Source organism: Neolamprologus multifasciatus, chromosome 12, assembly GCF_963576455.1.
Source record: "Neolamprologus multifasciatus chromosome 12, fNeoMul1.2, whole genome shotgun sequence".
NCBI classification, from domain to species: Eukaryota; Metazoa; Chordata; class Actinopteri; order Cichliformes; family Cichlidae; genus Neolamprologus; species Neolamprologus multifasciatus.
The window spans coordinates 27,600,458-27,621,572 of NC_140450.1; the positions used below are offsets into that span (position 1 = coordinate 27,600,458).

General features: G+C 44.9%; 1 protein-coding gene and 1 pseudogene across 2 annotated transcripts in view; both read left to right on the forward strand.

The window, feature by feature from the left end:
• Positions 1-21,115, forward strand: part of LOC146507178 (putative voltage-dependent N-type calcium channel subunit alpha-1B) — a 285,564-nt gene that overhangs the window by 149,053 nt on the left and 115,396 nt on the right. The window contains 3 exon segments of the mRNA XM_085180590.1: positions 11,965-12,061; positions 15,541-15,701; positions 15,813-15,950. Coding sequence (XP_085036716.1) covers positions 11,965-12,061; positions 15,541-15,701; positions 15,813-15,950 — 396 coding nt within the window.
• The window catches only part of LOC146507179 (uncharacterized), a 146,457-nt pseudogene continuing 135,959 nt past the window's right edge, over positions 10,618-21,115 (forward strand). Inside the window, exon 1 of the transcript XR_014877235.1 lies at positions 10,618-10,709. The product of XR_014877235.1 is annotated as an uncharacterized LOC146507179 (transcript). The remainder of the gene's footprint in view (positions 10,710-21,115) is intronic.

The following is a 21,115-nucleotide window of genomic DNA, read 5'->3' on the forward strand; positions in this document are numbered from 1 at the left end:
AGAGATTAATAATAACTAATAATTAAATGCAGAGAATTGTATAAACACATAGTATAAGTGAAAAGGGTGACATTCAATGCATCATGGGAAAACACAAATAAGCCCACAGTCTGACAGCGAAGTGCTCTAATGAGGTGATATGGCACTAGAAGGTCACTTATAAGATGGGGCCTGATTATTTAAGACTTTGTATGTGAAGAGCAGGATTTTAAATTTAATTTCTGGATTTAACAGGGAGCCAATGAAGAAGCCAGTATGGGAGAAATATGCTTTCTCTTTCTAGTCCCTGTCAGTACTAGTCCCTGTCAGCCTAAAGCTGATAAATGCATAGACTGTTTTTTCAACATCAGATGTGCTGTGGTTAATTGACTGCTTTAATGTGATTCGCATTGGTCAGCTGACTTGGGTTAATGCATGCCTGGCAGACATTAACACAATGTTGTGTACACTGTTGGCTCTTTTAATAAGTCTAATTTTACTTTTTCCCTCTGCTTCCCCACCATGTCTGGGTATTGAGGGGTATTCTGTGAAAGCTATAAGAAATTCCTACATAGTCATTTCCTTAATCCCAAGTGTAACTGTGTATCTAAAAAGACCTCATTGTGAATACTTTAATTTATGTGCATTAGAGCAATTTCATTTTTTAAATTATTATTATTTTACTTATTGCTTACATTTCACCTTTGTGTTATTCCTCAGTATGTTCTTTCTTGATTGATTAGTTCCTGTTCCTGTTAGTTTGTCCTGTGTTTGTTTATTTTGTTCTCCATGTTTCCTTTCTGTCCTGTGTCAGTGTCTGTCTCCTGTGTCAATTTCTCTTATGATAAATTCATTCATGTCCCTGTTTTCCCCTTTTTGTTTTGGTTCTCACTTTTTTTTATTTTGGTAGTTAATTGGCTTTGGTGTCTTGGGTTTAGTTTAATTTCCATATTTTTCCCCAGGTGTTTCCACTTTCCCTGATTCTCCTTCTGTGTTTGCATATATAGTGCTGATTCCTTTATAATAATTCCTCTCAATGTTTCCATTTTATGTTGAAATCATTTTACCTTTTGCTTTGTAAACTGTATTTTTAGACTGCTTCAATAAGCTTATTAAATGTGTACTTTGATTTAACTCTTCCCTGTTCATGCATCTTGTACATTGGTCCAAACTCCACAACACTTGACGCAATTTTGTAGTTTTGCTTCCACCACAGTTTATTTTAAATCAGACAATCATACAGAAATGAAGAGCATACATTCAACTTTAAATTTCTAAACAGTTAATCCCAAGATTAGTAAAAAAACAAACAAACCTTGAGTTAAACTGTCTGTCTGTGTAGGTTCTTAGTGATTCAGGTAATGGAAATCTAAGGAGGTTGGAGAGAAACGTGACTGGACTTTTTTAAGTTTCTTGAGGACGTTTCACCTCTTTTCTGGGAAGCTTTTTCATTTCTAAGACCAACTCAGTGGATACAAACATAAAGGGAAGATACAAAGGATAATAGTTTGCCATTTCTGGATTGTGCTATGCACATTGAGGAGAATAGAAAACTGGTCTGCATGTGCGGGCTTACGATAAATCTCAAGGTTGACATTGAAGTTTATCGTAAGCCTGTACATGCAGACCAGTACCTTTGACTCCCACCACACTCTGGAACACAAACATAGAGGAAATGTTTTCTTTTTTTTTTTTTAAATGTTTATTTATAAGATTTTAAGTTCAAAGTTACATAACGTCACACCAGACAAAGGACATAAGATTAAAAAACAATAACATTTAAGCACAGAAAAAAGAAAAAGAAAAAACAGAACCCAAACACAACAAAAAAAGACCCCAACAGGAAAACAGGAAGGAAAAAAATAAAAAAATAAATAAAAAATACACCAGTTAGCCAGTACAAATCCAAAGTTCAAAAGAAACACCATTGTCCAAAAAATATGATCTTCTGTGTGAGTTTAGACAGGGCAACAGAGAGTTCACCAAGACCAGAAGATGTGGGAAACATGTCCAGGAAGGAATCAGGGTCCGGCAGAGGTGCAGTTTCACACAAACACAAAGTGCAGTCAAATGGGTTAAAGTTTATGTTAAATTCCCATTAATATGATTGAGAAAAGGGCGCCATATTTCGACAAACTTAAAATGGGTGTCAGCCAAACGATAACGAACCTCTTCAATATACAAACAAGCAATCAACTCACGTAGCCAAACCCTGAACAATGGAGGAGATGGTGATTTCCAGGCTCTGAGAATAAGTCTTTTAGCTACAATCATGCCAAACATTAAGGGGTTTCTGAAGAGGACGTCTGAGTGCCAATGAAGTTAGGGAGCAGCCTAGCACTGCAAGTACACCATCCGGCTCTAATTTTAAGTCATAAATCCGGTTATACATATTAAATATCTCTGCCCAGAAACTCCTGAGTGTGGGGCAAGACCAGAAAAGGTGACCAAGGGTTCCATCCATTGCTTTGCATCTGTCACACAAAGACGAAATAGACGGAAAAATGCTGCATAGCTTTGTTTTAGAAAAATGCAAACGATGAAGGACCTTGAACTGTATAAGTTGTAGTCTGGTATTAACAGAGCATTCTTTAATCTTCTTCAACCCATTGGCCCACAAAGCATCCGATATGTCTACTTCCAAGTCCTTAACCCAAGCATCCTTGATGTGGTTAGTAGGTGGTATAAGTGTAAAAAGTGTAGTAAATTGGCTGATTAGGTGTTTGGAAGTGGGATTTTTAATCAAATAATCATAAAAGTCACTATGAGCAGGGGGCTTATCCAGATGGGTAAAAGAGTGTTTAACAAAATTCCTAATTTGTAAGTATCTAAATAAATGAGCAGAGGGGAGCATAAATTTTGATTGCAGCTGAGCAAATGAAGCAAAACAATTGTCGATGTAGAGATCCTTAATAGTGTGAAGACCTAATGCTGACCAATGCTTAAACACAGGGTCCATCAAGCCAGGTGAAAAAGAAAGGTTCTCAGTTATGGGAGCAAAAATGGATAGGTCTGGAAGGCACAAAGCACCCCTAACTTGCTTTAAGATCCTAAGAGAATGACCTAGAACAAAATCATTACTTAAAAGTTTGGTAGGTATGTTGGGCTTAGAAAACAGAATACCGGTCGGTGGTTCAATCCCAGGCTGCTCCAGTCTGCATGCCAAATATCCTTGGGCAAGATACTAACCCCATGTTGCTCTCCGATGCATCCATCGGAGTGTGAATGTGTATGAATGTTAGATACTTAGCACTTAAACTTAGAAGTGCTTGTGTGATTGGGTGAATGAATTAGCTGTATAAAGCGCTTTGAGTGCTCGGACAGAGTAGAAAAGCGCTATATAAGAACCAGTCCATTTACCATTTACCATACCATCAAGTGATGTACCAAAAATTGATTTAGCATTGTGTGCCTCTATCAAAGGCCAAGAAGGACCGCCTCCCTTCTGAACAGCAGGAACAGCTGAAACACTGTTCCAGAAAACCAACGTTCTGGCATTGCAAGCCCAATAGTAGTGCCTGAAAACTGGGAGGCCTAATCCGCCCTCAGAGGAGGGTTTCTGCAAGTGTGCCTTTGAAATTCTATGGGGTTTATTTGCCCAGATGAAAGACAAAATGATAGAGTCGATAGTTTTAAAAAAGGATGAGGTGAGAAAAATGGGTACGTTTTGGAAAAGATGAATAAATTTAGGAAGTACTACCATTTTAATAATATTGACACGTCCAATTAAAGAAAGTGGGAGAAGAGTTCATTTATCTATCTTAGCTTTAATACTATCAATAAGTACCTGAAAGTTCAATTTAAATAGCAGCTTACGGTTTCTGGGAATGTTAATACCTAGGTATTTAAAGTGACTGCTGGTGGTTTTAAAAGGTAAGCTAGAGATGAAGCTAGAGTCGAGCCCATCTGCCAATGGCATGAAAATGGACTTGTCCCAATTAATTGTGAAACCAGAGAGTTGTCCAAATTTGTTAATGAGACGAAGCAGGGGAGGCAAAGAGAGCCTGGCATCAGACAGTGTTAGAGCCACATCATCTGCATATAGAGTTATAGTGGATTTGACAGGACCACAGGATATACCTACAATATCAGAGCTGCTTCTAACTGCAATGGCCAGAGGCTCCATAGCTAGAGCAAAGAGCAGTGGAGATAAACAGCAACCCTGCCTAGTCCCCCGGTGGAGTAGAAACGGATGTGATCTATCAAAATTTGTCAGTACCGATGATCTTGGCCGTGCGTAAAGCATATGTACCAAAGTTGTAAAATTGCTACCAAAGCCAAATTTCTCAAGTGTAGCAAACAGGTATTTCCACTCAATTTGATCGAAAGCTTGTTGTGCATCTAATGAAATAACAGCAGAATTTGGAGGATTTATTCCATACAATACATTCAATAGACGACGGGTATTAGAGAAAGCAAATCTGTCTGGGATAAACCCAGTTTGATCGTGTTGAATTAAAGTGCCCAAAACTTTATTAAGGCGTGAAGACAAGACTTTTGCAATGATTTTTTGATCACAGTTTAATAAACTAAGTGGGCGATATGAAGTCACATTGATGGGGTCTCTGTCCTTCTTAGGGAGAAGACAAACGTGGGCATCATATATACTATCAGGGAAAGAGCCCCGTGCAATAGAGCAGTTCACCATTCTGAGTAAAAGTGGAGCGATTATATCAATATGGGCTTTATAAAATTCTATGTTGAACCCATCCGGTCCGCAGGCTTTACCGCTAGGGAAAGAAAGGATAGCAGCTTTGACTTCTGTGATGCTGAAGTCAGCTTCAAGTGCTTGGGTGGCAGATTCTGTAAGGGTTGGAATACTCGGAGAGTTAAGAAAGCTAAAAAGCTCAGAGTCAGTGGCGTTCGATTTAGAAGAGTACAGTGTGCTGAAAAACTCAACAAATCTGTCATTAATCAGCTTAGGATCAGTAATTAATTCACCGGTAGAGGAGGCAATTTTGTGTATGGTGCGATGGGCTTGCACATCTTTTAATTGTCTGGCAAGTAATTTATGGGGTTTATCTCCCAACTCAAAGTGTCTTTGTTTCAATTTAATAATATCGCTACCGACTTGGGTTCCCAAAATATGATTGTATTCGAGTTTAGTTTAGAATAGCATTAGATATGTCCTCAGTATCAGATTGGCGAAGTGCCTCCTCTAATGTTGATAATTCAGACTCAACTTGGGACAGACGATTTAATCTAGTTCTTTTCGAAAATGTTTGAAAGGAGATGATCTTGCCACGCAGTACTGCCTTAAAAGATTCCCAAAGAGTGGAATCAAGGAAATGTTTTCTGATGGTGTTGCAGAATCCTGATTACTCAAAGCCAGAAAGGAAAGAAAAGGAACACACATATGTAAAGAAAGCTCTTAAAAAATGTGGTTATCCCAACTGAGCTATCATCAGATCAATAACGATGCACAGTAAAAATGGTCAGACATCAACATTGTCATCATTTATGTCGCAGGTTTATCAGAGAAACTCAGGGAGAATCTTCTCCAAGCACGACATCCCAGTGCATGTCAAACCCAGCCACTACAAAAACTGGTTCATCCCAAGGACACAACTCCCAAACACAAACTAAACAACATAGTGCATGCTGTGTAGTGCAGCAAAGAGTGCTCAGACCTCTACATTGGAGAAACCAAATAGCCATTTCATAAACACTTGGCACAACATAGAAGAGCCACCTCAACAGGACAAGAATCAGCTGGACATCTGCATCTAAAGGACAAGGGTCACTCTTTCAAAGATGCCAATGTTCGCATTTTGGACAGAGAAGACCAGATGGTTTGAAAGAGGAGTGAAAGAAGCCATTTATGTCCACTTTGAACAACCATCTTTGAACAGAGGGGGTGGCTTGCGACACCAACCACCTACAATCCAGTTTTGAGATGTGCCCGCTCACATCAAGCGTCAGTTGATCTCAATAAGTCACATGATAATGTAAGGCAAGGTCTTACAATGGTTTCACCCGAAACCTCTGCTGATAATGACACACACCCTTTTTCACACCTTCCTGCATGTGATGAGGCACATGATCAATAGTGGGTCACCAACTCTTTAAAGGGACAACGACTACTAGGGCTTACATACCTGGGTTTCTCAACATTTTGCCTTAGAACTGAAAAAGCTTCTCAAATGAGAGGTGAAACGTGTTCAAGAAACTTAAAGAAGTCCAGTCACTTTTCTTTCCTAGCTCCTAAGATAAATTAGAACTGTAATTGGAATTAAATTTAGGAATTTAGGGTAGCACAGTGGCACGGTCCAGTGCTCCTGCAACCCTGAACTGGATAAGCAGAAGAAAATGGATGGATCCATGTTTATTAATTATAGCCATTTTTTTACATAGCGCCCCAATTACTTTCCAAGATCCTAATCACAATGATGCTCACTAAGGAAATCTCAAAGATCAAGATTCTTGATGCAGATTCCTAAATTTTTGCATTGTATCAGGGCACCCTGACCCTGACACTCCCTTATGCTACAATAGGCTTGCAAAAGTATTCGGCCCCCTTGAACTTTCCCACATTTTGTCACATTACACCCACAAACATGAATCAATTTTATTGGAATTCCACGTGAAAGACCAATACAAAGTGGTGTACAGTTGAGAAGTGGAACGAAAATCATACATGATTCCAAACACTTTTTACAAATAAATAACTGCAAAGTGGGGTGTGCGTAATTATTCGGCCCCCTTTGGTCTGAGTGCAGTCAGTTGCCCATAGACATTGCCTGATGAGTGCTAATGACTAAATAGAGTGCACCTTTGTGTAATCTAATGTCAGTACAAATACAGCTGCTCTGTGACGGCCTCAGAGGTTGTCTAAGAGAATATTGGGAGCAACAACACCATGAAGTCCAAAGAATGGTAAATGGTAAATGGACTGGTTCTTATATAGCGCTTTTCTACTCTTCTGAGCACTCAAAGCGCTTTATACAACTTGTGCATTCACCCATTCACACCCATTCACACAAGCACATTTTTCCTAGGTGCTTTCTAACTGACATTCACACACATTCATACTCCGATGGAGTATGAATGTGTGTGAATGTCAAGAACACAAAAGAACACACCAGACAGGTCAGGGATAAAGTTATTGAGAAATTTAAAGCAGGCTTAAGCTACAAAAAGATTTCCCAAGCCTTCAACATTGAGCACTGTTCAAGCGATCATTCAGAAATGGAAGGAGTATGGCACAACTGTAAACCTACCAAGACAAGGCCGTCCACCTAAACTCATGGCCCAACAAGGAGAGCGCTGATCAGAAATGCAGCCAAGAGGCCCATGGTGACTCTGGACGAGCTGCAGAGATCTACAGCTCAGGTGGGGGAATCTGTCCATAGGACAACTATTAGTCGTGCACTGCACAAAGTTGGCCTTTATGGAAGAGTGGCAAGAAGAAAGCCATTGTTAACAGAAAACCATAAGAAGTCTTGTTTGCAGTTTGCCACAAGCCATGTGGGGGACACAGCAAACATGTGGATGAAGGTGCTCTGGTCAGATGAGACCAAAATGGAACTTTTTGGCCAAAATGCAAAAACGTTATGTGTGGCGGAAAACTAACACTGCACATCACTCTGAACACACCATCCCCACTGTCAAATATGGTGGTGGCAGCATCATGCTCTGGGGGTGCTTCTCTTCAGCAGGGACAGGGAAGCTGGTCAGAGTTGATGGGAAGATGGATGGAGTCAAATACAGGGCAATCTTGGAAGAAAACCTCTTGGAGTCTGCAAAAGACTTGAGACTGGGGCGGAGGTTCACCTTCCAGCAGGACAACAACCCTAAACATAAAGCCAGGGCAACAATGGAATGGTTTAAAACAAAACATATCCCTGTGTTAGAATGGCCCAGTCAAAGTCCAGATCTAAATCCAATCGAGAATCTGTGGCAAGATCTGAAAACTGCTGTTCACAAACGCTGTCCATCTAATCTGACTGAGCTGGAGCTGTTTTGCAAAGAAGAATGGGCAAGGATTTCAGTCTCTAGATGTGCAAAGCTGGTAGAGACATACCCTAAAAGACTGGCAGCTGTAATTGCAGCACAAGGTGGTTCTACAAAGTATTGACTCAGGGGGCTGAATAATTACGCACACCCCACTTATCAGTTATTTATTTGTAAAGAATGTTTGGAATCATGTATGATTTTCGTTCCACTTCTCAAGTGTACACCACTTTGTATTGGTCTTTCACATAGATTTCCAATAAAATTGATTCATGTTTGTGGCTGTAATGTGACAAAATGTGAGAAAGTTCAAGGGGGCCGAATACTTTTGTAAGCCACTGTAGTTCTTAATGACTTTTGCTGTGTGTTTGGGGTTGTTGCCCTGCTGCAGAATACATTTGTGGCCAATAAACAATTATCTATATTTCTGAAAGCATTCTTTGTTTACAGCAAAGAATGCTTTAAGCATTTCTCCCACCTTCCTAAAACTTTTGCAATGTACTGTATAAATAGATAGCGCTTGGCACTGTCAAGATGGATTGCTCAATATGGCTGGAAAGCAAGGTATGCCCAGTGCGGTACACACTGGGTCCAGCTGAATGAGTGGTGTCCAGCACTAAACCACATCACTTTGAAACTGACTATTGTTAGTACCACAGATTTTAGTGGTACTGATATTTATTTACACTAAATAATCAAAGTTAAATTCAGTAATTACTTCCTGTTAATTATCAGGATGTCTATTAGATCCTCTTCCTACAAGACTTCTTAAAGAAGCCTGAAAGAATTACATTTTAATTAGTACTTAAAATGATAAGTCTATCTTTATTTTACTCTGCAGGCCTTCAAGGTGGTGGTAATAAAATCATTACTTAAAAAACTGTCACTTGACCCAAATGTCTTAACTAATTATAGACCAATCTTGAACATATATTTCAACAATTCTTTAAAGAGTAGTTGTAAAACAGCTGTCTGATCATTTGCAGAGGAATGTTTTATTTGACAGTGTATAGTGGGCTTCCCTTTGTACTTATCCTATTAGAGCTTAGTAGAGCGTTTGATACTGTTGAACATAATATTTTATTACAGCGATTGGAGTATGATGTAGGTATAATTTCTTATGGTCTTCTTCTGACAGTGGACTGAATTTAGCTTTATCTATACATGAAGCTAGATAACACACCAATTACTGCAGGAAGCTCTTAAAGACAAAAAAAAACTGGATGACTTCTAATTTCCTGCTTCTAAATGCAGATAAAACAGAGGGGGTATTGTACTCAGCCCTAAAAATCTTAGAAACATGGTATCTAACCAGGTGCTTACTCCGTCTTGGCCAGTAACACTTTGAGGAATCTTGAAGTCATTTTGACATTGGTCTTTCAGTGACAAATTAAACAAATGTGCTGGGCTGCTTTCTTACATTTGTTCAATAGTTCTAAAATTAGGAACACCCTGTCTCAGAATGATACTGAAAAACTAGTTTATGCATTTATTACTTTTAGGATGGACTATTCTAATTTACAATCATCAGGTTGTTCTAAAATCATCCTGAAAGTTAATCCACTTAATCCAAAATCCTACAACAGGAGTACTGACAGGTACTAGAAAGAGAGAGTATATTTATTCCATATTAGCTGCTCTTCATTGGCTCTCTGTTAAACCTCTGTGTAGTTTATTTTACGTAATTTTATATATTTATACACACACACACATGCACACACACACATATATATATAAATATGTATACATACATATTTGGCATACTTATTCAGTAATGCGCATACATTCTTATATTTGTACATATATTTATTCTTATAATTCTCAGATTCCTATTCTTATATTTTGCTTTGTTCTTATGCTATTGTGTTTTGCACACCTCTGTTGCTTGTGAAGCTTGCACGCAAGAATTATACTCGCATGTGCTGTACCAGTGTACCAGCACATGTGATGTGACAATTTGAATAAATTTAAAATCCTTCTTGTCATATGTAAGGTCTTGAAAAATTCAATTCAATTTCATATCAGTTTTATTTATATAGTTCTAAATCACAACAACATTTGCCTCAAGGCCCCATCTCATCTTAAAGACCTCATAATACCATATCATGCCAACAGAGCACTTCACTTTTGAAATTTTGATTTTAATTGTGGTTTCTAAGGTGTTTACAAATAGAATAGTAGGCAGAGTCTTCAGCTTTCAGGCCCCTCTTCTGTAGAGTAAATGGTAAATGGTCTGTATTTGTATAGCGCTTTACTTGGTCCTAAGGACCCCAAAGCGTTTTACACTATACACAATCATCCACCCATTCACACACTGGTGATGGCAAGCTAAAGTGTAGCCACAGCCGCCCTGGGGCGCACTGACGGAGGCGAGGCTGCCGGACACTGGCGCCACCGGGCCCTCTGGTAAATGGACTGGTTCTTACCCAGTCCATTTTAGTCTCTACCCATTCGCACAAGCACATTTTTCTAAGTGCTTTATAGCTAACATTCACACACATTCATACTCTGATGGATGCATCGGAGAGCAATTTGGGGTTAGTATCTTGCCCAAGGATATTTGGCATGCAGACTAATTGAACCACCAACCTTCCGATCAGTAGATGACCTGCTCTATCACCTGAGCTACAGCCACCCCACCACAGGTAGGCAATGGGTGAAGTGTCTTGCCCAAGGACACAATGACCGAGACTGTCAGAGCCGTGGCTTGAACCGGCAACCTTCCGATTACAAGACGAACACCCAACTCTTGAGCCACGAACGCCCCACTAGAGCTAGTCCCCAGTTTTGATTTGGGAGACAGACGATCTCTCTATCTTTAAGATTAAGCTTATGATGATGATGTACTGGCTGCTTCTTTTTAACCTGTTTTTATTCTGTGTGTTTTCACACTTTGCATCAAATTTTGCATAGACTTTTTGTCCTGTCTCTCTTGGCTGACCTTCCCTGAGCCTAGTTCTGCTGGAGGTTTCTTCCAGTTAATAGGGAGATTTTGCTTTCCACCTCTCACCAAGTGCTTGGTCATAGTGGGTTGTCTGATTGTTTGAGTATTCTCTCTATTTTTGTAGGGGTCTTTACCTTAAAATATAAAGAGCTGTTATGATTTAGTGCTATATAAATGACATTGAAGTAGCTAGTAGTCAGCAGTCATTTTTGCCTGTAGTCACTTAAAGTTGTCAAATGGCATTCACTTTTTATGGTCTCTGGTGACCACGTGACTTCCAGTGTGGTTGAAGCTTTTAAGATATGTCATGTTACTTTGCCAGGACAGTGGCTCTTTGTTTCTTCAATTAGACACTCACCAACTTTCTTGGAATGTGTCCTGACTGCAGCACTGCATTTACAAGCATGGCACTGATATTCATCTTGTCATCAAGCACTGAATTTTCTCTGACACTTGCAGTGAAAAACAATTATCCAGTGGTCTGTTAGAAGTCATACCTTCATGTATAAGCCCGTGTCTCAGTATATAAGAATCAAAACTGTTCAGTTTTTTTTTTCTATATTAAAGGCTTAATATTGATTATTAAATTAAATTATGGAGTTTTAAGTTTTTTAAAAACTGTATAATCATAATAAGTTTGAGGGTAATATGCAGGGGGCTAGTTGCCAGATTTCCCTGGTTGTTAAGTTTCATCTCCTCCTGCTCCACAATCCCCTTCAGGCACTCTGATTTGCAGAATGTATGAGCATTCACCCTGTTATCACAGATGCCCACCCAGTACAACACTGCCACATAGTTTATGGTCTAAGCTGATCTGTACTTCTTGACCATCATGCATCGAGCTTAATAAACTTTCATAAAAATATTTCAATTTTTTCTTCATATCCAGAAAGGCTATTGTTGCATCTCTCTGTCACCCAGCTGATCTAAACACACCTCATTCACATCCTACCACAATCAAACCCTGTTACAACATACGGTCTAATTTCAGATATGGCTTTTGTTAGTAATATTGACAAAGATTACATTAACTGCATATTGTTTGTGGATACCTTTTTGTGTGGTCTAAACATATTTGCTGTTCACAGGGGAACCAAAGGCAAGGACATCAGCACTATCAAGTCATTGAGGGTTCTTCGAGTTCTCAGGCCTCTGAAGACCATCAAGCGCCTGCCAAAACTCAAGGTTCTATTCTAGGACTTGTTTAATTCCCTTTGCCTGGCAGGCAGGTCTCCATTTTAGCTCTTATTGCACTATTAAAACTAGTGCACTTATTGCACTATTTTATACTTAGTGGCAGTAATATTTAAATGGGATGAACACCTAAGTTTTATAATGTGATAACTTGAAAACAAGGTAACATAGGCACTTAAAATTGATGCCATAGGTGCATCTAATGAAGATCTCAGACAAGTTTGAAGCTCAGTGACCTCAAGTTCAAAGGTCAAGTTTTCTGAAAACCTTTTCAATGTGATAACACTTGACAATTTTGAAATTGATACCACAGGCATGTCTATTAGAAGGCCACTAGGTAGCACTGGCGGTCACCAATATTTTTTCTCCTATGTCTTGATTTTTTTTGTTTTTTTCAAGGACTGAAGCTGTGGAGGAGCTTAGTGTTTACTTCTTTCATTTGGTCATTTGTAATTACAGCAAGCTGACTTTTGTCCCCTTTCACTTGTCTTACTTTAATTTCCTCTCAGCTCCAGCTTGCTTTTTATGCTGTCTCTTCCTGTATCTTGCAAAGAAATCTGATTCATATATACAGTGCTCAGCAGAAATGAGTACACCCCCTTTAAAAAGTACAAATTTAATCAGTAGCTCAATGAACAAAAAAAAACACTTTCCCAAATTTTCACAAAGCTGAGTTTTAGTGAACACTCCATAACATGAAAATAAGGTTAATAATATAACTTAGATCACAAAATCTTCAGTTTTACTCAAATTGGTTGAAGCAAAAATGAATACACCCTGCAACAAAAACTACTATATCTGGTATTTTGTATTGCAACTGTGATTTTCAAGGACAGCACCAAGTCTTCTAGGCATGGTATGAACAAGTTGGCGACATATTGCAACATCTATCTTTTTCCATTCTTCGAGAATAACCTCTTTTAGAGCCTGGATGCTGCATGGAGAGTGATGCTCAACTTGTCGCTTCAGAATACCCTACAGGTGTTCGATTGGGTTCAGATTAGGAGACTTTATCTTTTATCCTGTCTTCCTTCTCTCACCCCAACCGGTCGCAGCAGATGGCCGCCCCTCCCTGAGCCTGGTTCTGCCGGAGGTTTCTTCCTGTTAAAAGGGAGTTTTTCCTTCCCACTGTCGCCAAAGTGCTTGCTCATAGGGGGTCATATGATTGTTGGGTTTTTCTCTGTATCTATGAAGCGCCTTGAGGCGACTTTTGTTGTGATTTGGCGCTATATAAATAAAATTGAATTGAATTGAATTGACATACTTGACCAGTCTATCACCTTCACCCTGTTCTTCTTCAGAAATGCAACAGTAGCTTTAGATGTGTGTTTTGGATCATTGTCGTGTTGGAAAAGTGCACAACAACCAAGTGCACGCAGTGATAGCAGCATCTATTCCTTCATTATAAAGCAGTACATTGTTAAGTTCATGATACCATCAATGAAATGCAGCTCCCCAACACCAGCAGCACTCATGCAGCCCCACATAAGGACACTGCCACCTAGTGATGTGTCGGTCGTGAACGAAATGGCTCTTAGAGCCAGATCTTTGACGTGAACGACGCAAGCCGGCTCCTTATCGCGAGCTGTGTTTTTTTTTTTTCTTTCTCTCACCCTCTCTCTCGCACTTTTTTTCCGCCTCACTCCGCATGTAAGCCTTGTGCTTTATGCTGGGATGAGGGGGGAGGGGCGGTAGTTACACTCAGTAGCACAGGAACAGACCGGGAGGGAGAGAGAGAAAGAGCCAGGGACAACAACATCACATTAGAAAGGTATAGTAATCATCCACAACTATTTTCAGTTGCAGATGATAAAGGATTCAGAAAGTTTATTCATGCAGGTCCATATGACAGAGAATATGCATCTTCTTTTTGTTTTTATATTTTAATTTATATTTAATTCTGTTGAGGTTTGCAGTGTTTTGTGTTGTTTCACTTTAAATTTGTAAAAGGAAAAAGAAATTTAAATAGTTAAAAGTTGAAATGTGAATAGTTGGTTTTTGTAATGTATTTATTTATTATATTTTATGTGAAGTGAATAAATAAAAGTATATTTACAGTGGCCCCTACAGAGAAAGAATGTACAAATTTCAAAACAGGTATGAACTCTGAAGCACGTACAAACTCTGAAGCACGTACAAAAGACAACAGAAGTGCTCCAGGATGCTAGGTGCAGTGTTGAGCTTTTGTTACCTAGTGGCTACACAAGCCAGCAAGTACCAACGACCGGATTTGGTGTGTGGTAATAACAGGTAAATGAACATTTTTTTAAATTATTTGAATATATATGAGTGCTTGTGTATAAATACACAAACAATACACATATGCTTTCAATTGTGTAATTTAAATGATCTAGGTAGCTCTGTTTTGGAAGTTCAGTTCATGCTAGAAATGTGTTTTGGAGTTTGTATGTGTTTCGTCTCTAGGGGCCACCGCATATATTTATATATAAAAAATATATAAATAAAACCACTTTTTTTTTTACATTAGTAATTCCTTTTGTGCATAATTTTATATTATTGTTAATAATAAATTAATTAAAGCAACAAAACAACCTGAAGAGCCAGTTTGGAGCCAAAAGAGCCAGCTCTTTTTAGTGAGCCGAACCGAAAGAGCCGGTTCTCTAAAAAGAGCCGGAAATCCCATCACTACTGCCACCACCATGTTTCACTATAGGCACCATGCATTTCTTTTTGAAATCCTCACCTTTACCACGCCATACAGTTTTGAAACCATTAGTTCCGAAAACAGTGATCTTTGTCTCATCACTCCAGATTATAGAGTCCTAGTAGTCTTCATCTTTTTCTGCATGGGCCCTAGCAAATTCTAGGCGTGCTTTTTTGTGCATGGGCTTTAGGAGAGGCTTTCTTCATGGACGATACCCATGCATGCCATTCCTCTGAAGTGTGCGCCGTATGGTGTCACAGGAAACGGTCACTCCAGTTTGGCTTTCTACTGCTTTAGCTAATGGCAGTGAACTTGCATGGAGATGTTCTTCAACCCTTCGCATCAGAAGACGCTCCTGTCAAGATGTTAACTTACGTGGAGGGCCTGGACATCTCTGTACAATGGTTGCATTTCCATCTTTTTTATATTTTTGGATCACTTTTGCTACAGTACTTTGACAGATTTTTGCGACATGGGCTTGAATGAATTTGTTAGGAAAATCACTTTTTTGTGTGCACAAATAAACAAATCTTGTTTGCAATCAATGGCCCACATTTGTGGGAATATTTTGTAGTATAGTATCTCATAGAAAATGTTGATTCTGAAAGGAAACTAAAGGTTTTCTGACAAACGTAGTGGGGTGTACTAATTTATGCTGAGCACTGTAGCAGTTAATTAGTAGTCATTTTGTAGACAGCTCTAGTTAAGAAAGCAGCATAGTAACAAAACAACCAGCATTAAATCATATTTACAAATTTTGTGTAATCTTCTTCATTTAAAATTTAAAATCTGTTTGTGTCCTCAGGCGGTGTTTGACTGTGTGGTTAACTCTCTGAAGAATGTGCTGAACATCCTCATTGTTTACATCCTCTTCATGTTTATCTTTGCCGTCATCGCAGTTCAGCTCTTCAAGGGGAAATTCTTTTATTGCACTGATGAGTCCAAAGGCCTGGAGAAAGACTGCAAGTTGGTCTAAAAAAATCCCCACATACTCACTTCATATTTCAGAGCTTAAGTAACTAAACTTTCAAATGCTACTTATTGTGTGCCTGTCTCCACTTGCTTTATTTCTTACAGAGGACAATTCCTAGATTATGACAAAGACGAGGTGGCCGCCATGCCCAGAGAGTGGAAAAAGTATGAGTTCCATTATGACAATGTGCTGTGGGCTTTTTTGACCCTCTTCACTGTCTCGACCGGGGAGGGCTGGCCAACGTAAGTACAGCTAGTCTGATTATTAAAATGTATTCAATGAAAAACAGGGCTTGTCTAGGAATGTAGTTCCTTGTTCATAAATGTAGCCTTACATGATTCCAATGAGAAAACTATTTAAAAATGCAAATAAAACTGAAAATAAAAACTTACCAAGACAGAAGTTCAACCAAATATTCAGAAGGCTCTGGTATGATGTTCAAGCCAACAAGCAGAAAACCCAATACATTAATCAGAAAAGATCATAGCATCATAAAGTTCAATTTTATTTATACAGGACCAAATTACACTAACAAACCCTTCAAGGTTTATATTGTAAGGTAAAGACTATGGAAGCTCGTTTCCACCACACACAAAAAAGTATCCATAACTTGAAATTTTGAGTTATTTACTCGAAATTTCGACTTATTAACTCAAAATTTTGAGAAAAGTAATTAAAAAATTCGAGTTAGCTCTGCCAATTAGCAATCTACATGAACGATGTCATTTTGTTGTTACCTGGAAGGGGTGAACAAAGGCCAAAATAACAAACAAAACAAGCTACTACAAACTACTGTCAGGGTTCCTGGGTCAGTGACCCAGTGCTTTCCGTTTTGTTCATGTTCAGTTTATTTTGCCACTTCCTGTTTCATTTCCTGTTTGTTCCTGTGTCACCTCGTCTCGTGCCATTAGCCAGATTATGTTCAGCTGTGTACTCACCGGTCTCTCATTATCATCCTCATCAGTCTGTGTATTTAAGTCTTCTGTTTCCACTCGTGCTTTGTCGTGTCATTGATGATGTTTAGGTTATGTTGTTGTTTCCGCCAGCATTCGGTCAGCCAGCCAGTCAGTCAGTCCTCCTTCGTTCGTTCGTTCGTTCATTCAGTCAGTCGTCCAGCCAGCCATGTCCTTCCTCTGTTCTGTGTGTTCATTCCGTCATCAATAAATCACCCAGCTTCACCTACCTGCGAGTCCTGCGTTTGGGTTCCTTCTTCCTCGCCTCCACTCCACAACGCCTGACAGAATGACACGACCCGTGCCACGAAGACACGATTGGGACCCAGCGGACTCGGACCTCAACGAGCGGCAGGTGGCAGCGCTTTACCGTTGGGCAGAGTTGGTCAGGGGAAAACAGCGGCTCTTCGCGGAGCGAGAGCACGTCTTCGAGGGGACTCGCCTGGCTCTGGGTGGGCCTCGGAGACGCCGCGTTCCCCCACCTGCTGCCACACCTGCTGCCACACCTGCCTCGGAGCATTTGCCGCGGAGAGCGGACGTTTCGTGCCGCGTTTCGGCCGCTCCCTCTCTCGCCGCTCCGCTCCTCGTTCGCACACCCGCCGCCTCATTCGCCGGACCTCCACCTTCGCCACGGCACCGCGGCTACGCCTCCCACCTCGACTCAATGGAGGCTAACGCGCCAGGGGCTCAGCTGTTTACCCCGGCCACTTCCTCTTCCCGAAGAAAGCGGCGCACACGCCGCCATAATATGGACTATTTTCAACCACTCCCGGTGGTGAGTTCCACTAACTGTTTTCCACATCCATCGTCTGATTATTCACATAAAACACACAACAGATCCACCACCGATCCATGGGGGGATTTCCTCCTGGATGATGTAGACTGGGAAGAGTTTTTCTGCTGTGCTCCCGCAAAGACTGTAAATCGTGGTGGCAGAAAAAACAGACTGAACTCTGATAAACCTGCCAGTAGCACACACCCGGTCACCATTTCCACACCCGTCACTCAGCCATTCCCCACCAGCACGGCAGCCCAGATTTGGCCTTCTTCTTCAGCCATTTCACCTCCTCAGATGTCTAGGGCCCGGCCTACACCCACACCGGTGCCAGCTCCCGGAGGAAGGCAGCTGCGACGCAGTCTACCTCCACATCCACTCTTGTTTCCCGGGTGGGGGTGACTGGTGTCCAGCCACCTCCCGTGCCTGTCCCAGCGCCCAGGCTGAGGGCAGCCTCAACCCAGCCTGACCTCCCTGGAGGCTTGGAAGAGCTAACCGGCCCACCTACTGCTTCACCTCTTCATCCACCTCCTGATCCAACCTTTCACGCCCTCGCACTGTCCCTGGTTAGGCTAGCTGAAGTGTCCCCTGCTCAGGCACCAGCCTTATTAGCCCAGGCCGCCATCTTATCCCCCTCGGTAACTCTGTCATTAGCTCAGCCATTAGCATCGCCAACCTCTGTTCATCCCTTAGCTTCCCCACTCCAGTCGGTTCACTCACCTGCTGTTCAGCTTCCACTCCAGTCAGTTCACTCACCTGCTGTTCAGCTTCCACTCCAGTCAGTTCACTCACCTGCTCTTCAGCCTTCACTCCAGTCCCCTGTAGTCCAGTCTCCTCCCGTCCTCCAGTCCCCTGTAGTCCAGTCTCCTCCCGTCCTCCAGTCCCCTGTAGTCCAGTCTCCTCCCGTCCTCCAGTCCCCTGTAGTCCAGTCTGTAGTCCAGTCAGTCCAGTCGCCTCCCATCCAGTCGATTCAGTCCCCGGACCTGCAGCCACAGCACCCAGAGCCAGCTGTGAGCCCTCCTGCTCTCCCGCCAGGGGCCTCCGCGCCCGCTGGCCCGGCCGCTCTCCCGCCAGGGGCCTCCGCGCCCGCTGGCCCGGCCGCTCTCCCGCCAGGGGCCTCCGCGCCCGCTGGCCCTGCCGGTCTCCAGCCAGGGGCCTCCGCGCCCGCTGGCCCTGCCGGTCTCCAGCCAGGGGCCTCCGCGCCCGCTGGCCCTGCCGGTCTCCAGCCAGGGGCCTCCGCGCCCGCTGGTTCTGTTCTGTTCCTGCCAGAGGCCCGTGCGCCCGCTGGTTCTGTTCTGCGCCCGCCAGAGGCCCGTGCGCCCGCTGGTTCTGTTCTGCGCCCGCCAGAGGTCTTCGCGCCTGCTGGTTCTGTTCTGCGCCTGCCAGGGGCCCCTGTGCCCGCTGGTCCCGAGACTGTTCTCGCTGGAGGGCCCGAGGAGCCCGTCCAGCCGCCTGTCTCGTCCGCTGGAGGGCCCGAGGAGCCCGTCCAGCCTCCTGTCCCGTCCGCTGGAGGGCCCGAGGAGCCCGTCCAGCCCCACGACTCGTCAGCTGGAGGTTCAGGAGAACCCAGCCAGCTTCCTGCCTCGTCAGCTGGAGGGCCCGAGGAGCCCGTCCAGTCCTTTGCCTCGTCAGCTGGAGGGCCCGAGGAGCCCGTCCAGTCTTCTGCCTCGTCAGCTGGAGGGCCCGAGGAGCCCGTCCAGTCTCCTGCCTCGTCAGCTGGAGGGCCCGAGGAGCCCGTCCAGCCGCCAGCTGCGGCCTCCGTGTCTTCATCCTCGCCAGCTGCGGCCTCCGTGTCTTCATCCTCGCCAGCTGCGGCCTCAGCTTCACCCACGCCGTCGCCTGGTCCAGCTCCGGCTTCATCATCGTCGCCTGGTCCAGCCTCAGACCCGGCTTCAGCTTCAGCGTCTGCTTCGCCTGGGCCAGCCTCAGACTCGGCTTCAGCTTCAGCGTCTGCTTCGCCTGGGCCAGCCTCAGACTCGGCTTCAGCTTCAGCGTCTGCTTCGCCTGGGCCAGCCTCAGACTCGGCTTCAGCTTCAGCGTCTGCTTCGCCTGGTCCGGACTCGGCTTCAGCTTCAGCTTCGCCTGGCCCGGCCACTCTCCCGCCAGGGGCCTCCGCGCCCGCTGGCCCGGCCGCTCTCCCGCCAGGGGCCTCCGCGCCCGCTGGCCCGGCCGCTCTCCCGCCAGGGGCCTCCGCGCCCGCTGGCCCGGCCGCTCTCCCGCCAGGGGCCTCCGCGCCCGCTGGCCCGGCCGCTCTCCCGCCAGGGGCCTCCGCGCCCGCTGGCCCTGCCGGTCTCCAGCCAGGGGCCTCCGCGCCCGCTGGCCCTGTTCTGTTCCTGCCAGAGGCCCGTGCGCCCGCTGGTTCTGTTCTGCGCCCGCCAGAGGCCCGTGCGCCCGCTGGTTCTGTTCTGCGCCCGCCAGAGGTCTTCGCGCCTGCTGGTTCTGTTCTGCGCCTGCCAGGGGCCCCTGTGCCCGCTGGTCCCGAGACTGTTCTCGCTGGAGGGCCCGAGGAGCCCGTCCAGCCGCCTGTCCCGTCCGCTGGAGGGCCCGAGGAGCCCGTCCAGCCTCCTGTCCCGTCCGCTGGAGGGCCCGAGGAGCCCGTCCAGCCTCCTGTCCCGTCCGCTGGAGGGCCCGAGGAGCCCGTCCAGCCCCACGACTCGTCAGCTGGAGGTTCAGGAGAACCCAGCCAGCTTCCTGCCTCGTCAGCTGGAGGGCCCGAGGAGCCCGTCCAGTCCTTTGCCTCGTCAGCTGGAGGGCCCGAGGAGCCCATCCAGTCTTCTGCCTCGTCAGCTGGAGGGCCCGAGGAGCCCGTCCAGTCTCCTGCCTCGTCAGCTGGAGGGCCCGAGGAGCCCGTCCAGCCGCCAGCTGCGGCCTCCGTGTCTTCACCCTCGCCAGCTGCGGCCTCCGTGTCTTCACCCTCGCCAGCTGCGGCCTCCGTGTCTTCACCCTCGCCAGCTGCGGCCTCCGTGTCTTCACCCTCGCCAGCTGCGGCCTCAGCTTCACCCACGCCGTCGCCTGGTCCAGCTCCGGCTTCATCATCGTCGCCTGGTCCAGCTCCGGCTTCATCATCGTCGCCTGGTCCAGCCTCAGCTCCGGCTTCATCATCGTCGCCTGGTCCAGCCTCAGACCCGGCTTCAGCTTCAGCGTCTGCTTCGCCTGGGCCAGCCTCAGACTCGGCTTCAGCTTCAGCGTCTGCTTCGCCTGGGCCAGCCTCAGACTCGGCTTCAGCTTCAGCGTCTGCTTCGCCTGGGCCAGCCTCAGACTCGGCTTCGGCTTCAGCGTCTGCTTCGCCTGGTCCGGCCTCAGCCTCGTCGCCAGCCTCTGCTTCGCCTGGTCCAGCGGCTGCCGCGTCGCCAGCCTCTGCTTCGCCTGGTCCAGCGGCTGCCGCGTCGCCAGCCTCTGCTTCGCCTGGTCCTGCGGCTGCCGCGTCGCCAGCCTCTGCTTCGCCTGGTCCTGCGGCTGCCGCGTCGCCAGCCTCTGCTTCGCCTGGTCCTGCGGCTGCCGCACCGTCGCCCCAGCCACGTTCTGGACGTCATCGCCGGCGCGGCCGCCCACCGGACCTGCTCAGCCGCCGCCGCCGCCGCCTTCCTCGCGGCCGCCCACCGGACCAGCTCAGCGGCCGTCGCCGCCTTCCTCGCGGCCGCCCACCGGACCAGCTCACCGGCCGCCGCCGTCTTCCTCG